The 10,156-nt window shown below is 34.4% G+C and overlaps 1 protein-coding gene across 6 annotated transcripts in view; it reads left to right on the forward strand.

Annotated features, from left to right (window-relative positions):
- PDS5B (PDS5 cohesin associated factor B) overlaps positions 1-10,156 on the forward strand; it is a 109,568-nt gene that overhangs the window by 23,392 nt on the left and 76,020 nt on the right. For 5 of the 6 annotated variants that reach the window (XM_085320716.1, XM_085320712.1, XM_085320718.1 and 2 more), the window contains exons 3-6: positions 1,553-1,756; positions 6,063-6,149; positions 6,256-6,353; positions 7,473-7,599. In XM_085320716.1, the coding sequence (XP_085176842.1) occupies positions 1,553-1,756; positions 6,063-6,149; positions 6,256-6,353; positions 7,473-7,599 (516 nt within the window). Of the gene's footprint in view, positions 1-1,552; positions 1,757-3,291; positions 3,342-6,062; positions 6,150-6,255; positions 6,354-7,472; positions 7,600-10,156 lie in introns of those variants that run through there. The other variant, XM_085320719.1, reaches the window with a different exon arrangement.

Genomic DNA, 10,156 nt, shown 5'->3' on the forward strand with positions numbered 1-10,156 from the left:
AAGAAGCTCCATGACTGTTGATCATGGTGGTCTGAGTGGAATTCCTTGCTCAGGAATCCCCTAACCTATTGATCTGCAAGAAGCTAGAAAAGTATGCTAGAAGAATTAGTTTGTTTTTCTATGCAAGAATTCTTGTGACACCTGAATACTTATGTTACCACGTTAATGAATTATTTTCCATATCATACTCCTTTGATAGTATGTGAGGAAGGTAATGCAGATTATCCTCTGTCTGACTAGGGAGGACTTTATTTTCCTCTCAATGGAAATTATATCTATGCATAAGTTATTCTTTGCTGTTTACTAAAAGATACTAACATATTTCCAATATCTTGCAGCTACTGTGATCCTAAATATGCAGGAAATTTTAAAAATAGGATGTGTTGTTATCTGACCAGATATGTATAATCGGTTTTGAAATGTTAAAAATAAAACAATGAAACTATAACAAGATAATTTATTTTGCAGCCCTCAGTTTTTCTTGAGCAACTTCACTGGCATCATTATTTTTGAAAAATATATCTTCCTGCATTGGTAGAATAGATAGCAGTTCTGATTTTAATTTTCAAGATTATATAATTTGATCTTTATTTTATTTTTTTTAACTTGAATGAGAGTTGTTCTTAAAATAACTGCATCTCTGTGATTCAAATAAGAAATTGGAGAGAAGCACAATTAGCTGTGATGTTAAAAAAAAACCAAAACCAAAACAAAAAACCTTTGGAGGAGAACAAGTATTAAGTATAAGAATCCTCACTAATTAGTGCTTACTAATTATAATTTTTCCTGCTGTGTCTTTATGGTCTATTTAGAGTGTAAAACACTTCATGTGGCCTGGATTTTTTTTTCTTGTTTTTTGTTTTTTTCGTGTAACACAATCCACTGGACCCTAATACTAATTAGCATTTTAGTCCTGTCAGATAGCATTCATGCTGCTGGCCAGTACTAGTTTCTTATCTATATATATGCTTCTGTTGAAATTCCATGTGGTCTGCTTCTGTTTGTGGGCTGTACAGGTGAGAAACTTGTCCTCAGATGTAGTAGTGAAAAATTCAGAAACTGGAAGAGAATAGAGGAAAAATTCATAACTCTAAATACCTCAGGGAGAAATGAACATTTTGAATAAAATTGGCTGTACTGTATTCAACATTTGACACTGAATGTTTGTAACAGTAAATGCTTTTGTGTTCTTCATTTCCTGGCCAACTTAATGATATGGCTGACTCTTAAAAGGTATGTGAGCTTTTATTGCCAGGCTTTCGGTAATGCTGCTAAGGCTCTGCATGCTGAGGCAAACGACAGGGACTTGATTAGGTCCTTCCCATCCTGTTAAAAATAAATGAATTTTTCAACTTTTATTCCAACAAATACTACTACATTGCTAATAATATTTAGAGAGTCATAAGGAGAACTCGGGATGCTTCTGATTAGATGTTACACAAACACAGGAAAAAATTTTCAGTGATGACCCATTCACTGAGTGCTTCATTTTATATACTGAGTTTTTTTTTTTTTTTTTTTTTTTTTTTTTTTTTTTTTTTTTTTTTTTTAGATGTTTTTGAAAACTTTCATGGATATGGACCAGGACTCTGAAGAAGAAAAGGAGCTGTATTTAAATCTTGCTTTACATCTTGCTTCAGATTTTTTCCTCAAACATCCTGATAAAGATGTACGTTTGCTGGTAGCATGTTGTCTTGCTGATATTTTCAGAATTTATGCCCCTGAAGCTCCGTACACTTCACCAGATAAACTAAAGGTAAATTGAATTAATCTGTTTTTCCACAACAGTTTTTTGAAATGAATGATTGATGTAATTGTTAAAATTTATTTTCTCTCTTGTTATTTCTGTTCAGCCTGAGTGATTCCTGGCTTTCACTTGATTGTGGGATAGGACTGTTCTGTCAGGACAAATGTTTGACAGATATGTGATATATAGTGATATTTAGTATGTCTTCCAGTAATGTACAGGATTTTGGATTTACATTGAAAATATCTGTTTTATTGAACTATCATTGGAATTTACAGATAATGAGCTAGTACATTAGCAATACTGGCAAGCTTTTACAAGAATTTTGCAAGATAGCTAATTTTTTAGCAAAATATCTTTGTTTCCAGCTACACACTAATCATCTTTTGGTAGTTTGTTATAGACAAGCTCTACAGAAGGCAAGAAAAATGATTTTTGTATAGAGAATAATTTATTTCTTTAGTGAAAGTTTCTTTAGATGTAAATTAGACTTGCAATTAAAGCATCTCTGATCCCACTAGATGGAGATGGTTGATTGGGAAATGCCAGCTTCAAAAAGGCAGTTCCAAATTTGCCCCATTTGTTACCAATAAATAAATAAATAAATAAATAAAAAGATTGCTTCATTGTTTTCTTTATACAGTTTTTATAGAAAACTAACTTTTTTCCCAGTTCCTAACTGAACAACTTCTGAATCTAGGCTTAGACTGACTCTTGTAGGAAGTCTTGCAGGGGAAAATAACATTGAAGAACTTGTGCTTCTTACTGTCATCTCTCTCTGTTTTAAGAGTCTCTTGCCAAATAGGAGAAAAAGATGGTTGTGGTGGAAGGTGCATCTATTATGGTGGAAGAAATCACTTAATTTCTGATCTAGTGGTAGCACAAAAAGTGCTTTATAAGTAAGATGAGCAATACAGTTTCGACTGTACTACGTGCTTTCAGCTTTGTTTAGCTGACATACTAGAGAGAGATCTAGGGATTTGTTAGCTTTGTTTTCTTAATTCTTAATTATCACTTCTCCAACTGCATGTAACTGATTACACTATTTACAATTAAGACAAGTCTTAGTTTAACCCTACCATGTTATGTTTAAGTCTGTTTTTGAGCCTTCATGGTTTCTCCCTGAGTTTTGAATATATATTTTTCTTTGCTCATTAGTCTTATTTTTTTCTTTTTTTCTTTTGTCTGAATTGTCCTGGCAAGCGATACTATTTATTCTTACCAAATCTGTGCTATGAAATGCTAACAAATTTTAAGTTTTATATATATAAAATCTTGGAGAGTTTACATTACTAATTTTACACTATTTTACTTACATTTTAAGTATACAACTACATAGGTAGAGCTGTAAACAGACTGGCAATGTTGTCTGTGAGAATTGGTTCTGTAATCTGTACAGATTTCAGAATTCAGTCTCTTGGTGCAGATCTCTAAATGCATTTTGAAAAATAAAGAAAGGACAGACAATAGAGACTTTTGCCCAGAGGTACTGAGGTAGACTATTGCAAACCAGTTTCCGCTGAACCTAGCTTTTGTGGTTGCAGGACAAGCTCTGATACAAATGTTGAAGAGTTCCTCCACTTTATGAGAAGAGGTAAGAGGAAGAGTTTTTCCTCTTGGCTCGTATTTTGGCACTATTCTTACCCAATATTTAATTTATGTACCCCTACTGCAGCCTTAAGAGTCTCCTCTTGCCTGTTTAAGTATCCAAGCTGGAGATGGAAAATGCTGAAGAGGATAGCTCTTTGAGAGGGAAAACATCAGTCTTGAGGTTTTTGCCCTTGCTTCAGAGACTATTTAGGGCTTTATATGTCACTTTGGATGGTGCATGAGTTGTAAAGACAAGGGATCAGAATTTGAGTTGCTTCTTTTATGTGTATCCTCAGTATAAATCTTACATTCCTCACTGTATTTTGAAAGAGCTTTGACAACAGGGAAGGAAAATGCCACAAATAGGCTAAAAGCAGAATTGGAACAAGACTGGTTTTTGGGATATAGAAACTTTTAGCTTCAGTCCTCAGTCTGAGAAAAGCTTAACATGTAACTTTTTGTTGTGAGGGAGGGGAAGATATTCTAATCGCTGCTATGTGTCACAGGAAAATGCTTTGTCTTGTGTATAGTCTGCCTAACTTAGCTGGAATGGAGATGTTTCAGGGGGTGCGTGGTGGTAGAATTTCAGCTATATGAATATGTTTTATGGTGAAAGCTATGGCTCTGCATACTGAAGCTTTTATATGTGGTTAATTGAATGTTTTTCTGTGGATTTGTGTCTTGATGCCAATGTTCTCCCTAAAGTCGTTTTACTAGATGATGCCATTATTTGTGAAGCGTTCAAATGCTACCTTGTATATGCATGCTATTTGTTAATGTCTGTATTCGTATACAGTACGGTAATGTATACTTTATAAAAATCTGTGAGGAAAACTAATTTTGGTCTCAGTACAGGCTTTGAATTATGTTCAGTTCTGCATATGGAACAACAGGATAAAAAAATAAAGATACTCTGTTAAATGAACATAGTCCATTTTTTGCACTGACTGAATCTTCCCATCATTGAAGTTCAGTTTGTATTTCCCCTAAATTTCCCAGTACCTTCTGGCCTACCAGTTGTTTAGGTGCTGGAATTCATTTCAGGGAGATTACTGGCCTGTTACTGGTTCAGGCACTACATTTAAAGGGAGGATGGGGCCAGGGGGAGGCTTCTTTGGACTAGATTTTGTCTAGTCCTGTTGCTGGAGTACTCTTTTGTGGCTGGAGTCCACTAGACGTGTCCTTTGAACTGTATCTTCTGGTTTGGTTTCAGCATAAGAGCCCTCTTCATGTGCTTTGTGACTGGTTACCATTGTGGACCAAACAGTAGTAAATAGGGATGATCAGAAGTTTCGCTTCGAAAGCATACTTTGGATCGAAAGTCAAATGTTAATTTAGCTGCATCTTTGTTCAATGTCCTTGCCATGCTCTTTTTTTTTTTTTTTTTTTTTTTAAAGAGGTGATATTGTCATACCTAATTTTGATGTGGTTAGTTTTATGTAAGACCACAGTAAATGCTCAGCTTATTGATTAAAGTTGGATTTTGCAGCTGTAGCCTTGAACAGAAGGGACTGTATTGTCATCGCCTTTTTTCCAGCCCATCTTTCTCAGGGTGGGATGAGGAGGAGGACAATGATGACAGTGGTCCTTTGTAAATTTTTGTTATAGAATTTTTTTCTAGATATTATCTCTTACACAAATTTAAATGTGTGTAGAAAGTTTACGTTAATGTGAAATGTATATTAAAATCTTTATATTGCAATTCCTTTTTTTCTAAGGATCCTTTTCTCAAGATTGATTCTAAGGCTTTCACGTATTTAGTACAGCAACTTCATGCCTTTGGAATTTGTAAAAGCTTTCTTTGCCCCCCTAATTGAAATGTCAGTCCATCCTATCAGACCTTTGGATTCTTTAAAAATAAAATTGAAGCTTAAATGAATTTGAAGATAGGAATTTGTTTTATACCTAGATTGTTAGGTAGAATACTGTGGAGACAGTTGAGGCTGTGAAGACTATTCTTGAATAATGGTGAAATGTGCTTCTGAATCTTTTGTTTTTATATAGTAGTTATGAATTTTCAACCATTGATTATCTTAATGCAGAAAGGATTTTATAAAGATACTTTTCTGTATTTTCCATTCTCTTCATAATTGACTTTATTTGTTGCTTACTTTTTGATTGAATTTATTATTATGTGAAACAATTCTCTAAAGAAGACCTCTCATACTGAAAGCTGATAAAGCCTGTGTGGGAAGTTTTGGTTTATTAGTTTTGCCTGTTTTGTTTTTTTTTTTTTTAATTGCAAGAGATGTGACCAGTCAGTAGAAAAATCAATTATTTGGAGTGATGACTAAGCAATGTACAAACATTACTGTATAAGTCTATTACGGTACACTTAAGAAAGCTGCAGCTGGCTACTACTTTTTTCCCTTCTTGTTTCCTGTCCAAACCTGTTGCAGCATAAAGTGAAAATGCAAAATTCATTGTTCTCTTGAATAATATTGTGGCTTATGTAGTATGTCAGGTAGGTGCAACTGTGTGTGTCAAGTTAAGTGTTTTCCTGTGGAATTGCTTCCTAAACCTTTAAAAAAAGATGAAGCATTCTAAAGTTACTTCTTGACATTCCTCCTGATCTTCTATAAATCTTGTTGTTTTGGACAGTGAAATAGTGTTTCTGACATGACTATCTTGTGCTGAGTAGTATGAGCAGTTAAAGATATTAATTGTTATAATTGTAAAAGTTTTATTATGATTGAATAAATAACTACCACTGTTTCATTTTCAGGATATATTTATGTTCATAACAAGGCAACTTAAAGGTTTAGAAGATACAAAAAGCCCCCAGTTTAATCGCTATTTTTATTTACTTGAGGTGAGCTTTATAACTTACTGTTTCATAATAAGTGTTAATTATGTTTTAAAATTACATACATTTATGTATTAACTACTTTCCCTCCCTCCCATTCTGTCGAACATAGAATATTGCTTGGGTGAAGTCGTACAACATATGCTTTGAATTAGAGGACAGCAATGAAATTTTTACGCAGTTGTACAGAACACTGTTTTCAGTAATAAAGTAAGTATTGTCATTCTAATTATAATACATTATTGTATGCTTGAGATAAGATGTTTTGAACTTGCATGTTCAATCTATTGTGTGACTGTAGCACTAACAAGAAGAGCTTAATTCAGATATTCTAGTAAGTCAAGTTAACTGAAGGTAGCAGTGTAAATGTAACAGACTATCAATTGTGTCTGTTTTAATTAAATATTATGACAAGATTAACTGGAAAATGTGATCTTTATAAGAAATTTACTTTGATTTTTTTTAACTGCATTTATTTTACTTTATTGTTGAAATACAAAGTGAGCGGTACGATATGCAGTTCATAAGGCATTCATACTTTTATAGCAGGAATTCTCCAAATCACGGAATAGTTGGGGTCAGAAGGGAACTCTGGAGATACCCTGGTCTGACTCCTTGCTCAAAGCAGGGTCAGTCAGAGCAGGTTGCCCAGGAACTGTGTCCAGTTAAGTTTTGAGCATCACCAAGGATCTCCGCAACCTCTCTAGGAAACCTCTTCCTGTGTTTATCATCTTTACAGTAAAGAAGGTTTTTTTTCTTATGTTGAAATGTGATTTCCTGTAATTGAATTTGTAGCTGTTGCCTCTCATCCATTTGCTGACTTCTTTCGATAGCTTGTCCCCCCTCAGGTACTTATACACTGCAATGAGATCTTTTCCTTAACTTCCCCTTCTGTTTTGAGCCTTCTCTTCTCAGCCTCTCCTCACATGACATGCCCAAGTCCCTTAATTGTCCTCCTGGCTCTTTGCTGGAYTTGCTTCAGTGTGCCCGTGTCTGTCTCGTGCTAGAGGACTAGACAGAGCACTCAAGATGTGACCTTGCCATTGCTCAGGAGAGGGGAAGGATGTTCTAATATGCTGTCTTATCCTTGTATCTTACTCTCCTTGGGGCAGATGCAGTAATTTTTCCCTCTCCATATAATAGTAAATGGAGAGGGAATGAAATTTAAGAATACTTTGAAAAGTAGTATATGCAGTCCAGAAATTTGAGTAGTTATAAGAAAACTTGTCATTATGCTCCTTGTTGTTTGGCATTATCTTGGAGAGTACTCTGAATGGAAGCTGTACTTTATATGAATAATACACTAAGAATTCTTGTTTTTAATTTCAGCAATGGTCATAATCAGAAAGTACACATGCACATGGTTGATCTTATGAGCTCTATCATTTGTGAGGGAGATACTGTGTCACAGGAACTTTTGGATACAGTGTTAGTTAATCTAGTGCCAGCACATAAGGTAAGACTTAATAGTGATTTAATTTTCTTGTAGTTGTGATCAACATTTATCAAATACATGTATTCAGTTATGTAGATTTCACTGAGAGAAAAGCTGTAGCAAATAAATTCTTGTTACTTTTTTTCGAACAGCGATTGTAATAGCAATGAAATTCAATAGCATTTTATTGTTTTCATTCACATGTCATGAGCTAAAATTTTTTAGTTGATTTTTAGCACTGTTATTATGCAGTCATATGGGTTTGCACATACCTTTTTGATATGTGGTTTATATTGCTAGAATTTCACATAAATGATAGATCCTTTAGAATTTTTTTTGCTGTTCTAAGTATGGGGGGATAAGGGGAGTTCTTGAAATGGATGATTTATGGTTGGCTCTATTGTATTTCAAATATGTTGACTTCGTGTAATTGGAAGCACCTCGATGTTTTTGATGTAGTCATAGAAATAACTATGCTCAGAAAGAGTGGTGCATGAAGAGCCAAAATGATGGCTGTTTTACCTTTAGTAATATTAAAAAAAAGTCATTCTAGTGATGTGAGAAATAACTTCAAACTTTACTTGTGTGTCATGAAATTTCAGTGTTAAAAGGCAAGAAAGCTTGACTGCTTTGTTCAGGAAATTATTTGCGTTTGACTAGAATTTCTTGGGCTACAAGTGAGAGTGAGACTTCCTGTGAGTTAACTTCACACAACAATTTTTTTGTTGTAATCTAACAAATGTACATGTAACTGGACTCTGGACAGTTCTGGCTGTTGTCTGATAACACTCCTCCTGAATATAGTGTTTTTTCTTTTTTCTTTCCCCCAAAAGACTAACTTTTTTGCCTTTTTTAAAAGCTACAATAACTGAAGTGAATGTGACCTCTTCTTATCAGCTCTTACAAATTAAATGTGGAAAAGAGATTTGTGCAGCTTCCAAACAATGTTTTTTTTTTTTGAAACCATGGCATTGCTGAAGAAATTGAATAGGCTTTTCAGAAGGTGCCATCTGAAGTGTGTGGCTTGTGGCACAACATAAGTTATGCTGTGTAGAGTTACCACAAGTCATCAATTTCAGCAAATAACCAGTACAAATTATTTTTTCATTGGCAGTGGAGGACTAATTATTCAATATTGGTCAGGGGTTTTCTTAACTGGAAATGTTTTAATTGGGTTCTTTAAGGATCCTAGTACTTTTGTGCCAAAGCCAGACTGAAATTTATATGCCCAAAACTTGAATTTACAAAGTAAAGCATTGGAATACAAGAAACGAAAACAGAATTATGCAAAATGGGTTACTTTGTTTGCATTTTARTGGGACAAGGCATTTTGGCTTTTGTATTTTCTTTTGCCTGTGATCAAAACTTTGGCTTTGTGGACAGAATACTTGTTTATAGTTTGCTTTCTAACTGAAGAAGTTCTGTGTTCTGAGCACTTTTACTTTTGTTTTGTGTGTTTTGACCTTCTTACCTCTTTCACCCTAATGGAAAGAGGCTTCTAACTTTTTTTTTCTGTTTCATTGCAATAGCTTTAAATTATTTTGTGTTAATTTAAGCCTTKGGAGCTTACATGATCGCTACAAAAAGTGGTTAGATAATTTCATGTTGGGAAAGTGGGGAAATGAAATCGGAATGGGAATTTCTCTGCTCTTATCCCTTTGAACACAGAACTACAAGATCCATAATAATAAGGCCTACCGTAGGCAAAAACTATGAGTTAGTTGACCTGCCTGTTAAAGTTCTCTGGGCTGTAAAAAGCAGAATTTCCAAAAGTCAAACTGACCACCAAAAATGGCATAACGGTAGATACTGATGTCATAAGTAGGAAATTCTTGTCTAGCTGGATTCCCTGGGTGCAGAAAGTATTTGTTTTTGATGAAAAAGAAGCAGAGATTTGTTATTCAGGTTTGAAAATGATCAAATTGAGATTATTGTCTTTAAGATGACCATGTACATGGTGAGTGACACAGGCAAGCATTGTATTTTTAATACAGCTAGAAGTAAAGTAGTACATGAGAGACTGTGGAGTGCACTTGTGAGTTGAATGACTATAGTCTGGATAATAGTGATACAGCTAATATGACTTCTAGGATATAAACAATAGGATTGGTTTCTAGTAAATAAACAATAGGATTGAGTAAATACTAGAGAGGTTGAAGACTTGATGAGCTTGATCTGTGTAATGTATCAAAAGAGCAGTCTATAAGCATATATTGGGAAAAGAAGGTTCAAACAGCTCTTTAGTTCTGAATCCTTAATGCTAAGGTTCAGTGGTTGTATTTCAGCATTAGACAAATGCAATATTAAAATGATGTGAATATTTTTAAGAGTTACAGTGGCCAAACTGAACAATTTATCAAGAGTTATGATGGGTTCTTTACTGCTCATATGTCTTAACAGAAATACCATATATTTGGTTCTTAGATGTGTTTAGTAGGTCTAATGAACTATCGTGCTAACAGCACAATTGCAAACTTTGGGGACAGGAAGCACTGAGGACATGATATGCTATCAAGTGTTTATCTGCTCTAATTTGAGAAGCCACTGAAGTAAGCCTAAGCTCTTCTAGCTGACTTGA

Source organism: Rhea americana, unplaced genomic scaffold (genome assembly GCF_003343005.1).
Source record: "Rhea americana isolate MKP2758 unplaced genomic scaffold, rheAme1 scaffold_65, whole genome shotgun sequence".
Lineage (NCBI taxonomy): Eukaryota > Metazoa > Chordata > Aves > Rheiformes > Rheidae > Rhea > Rhea americana.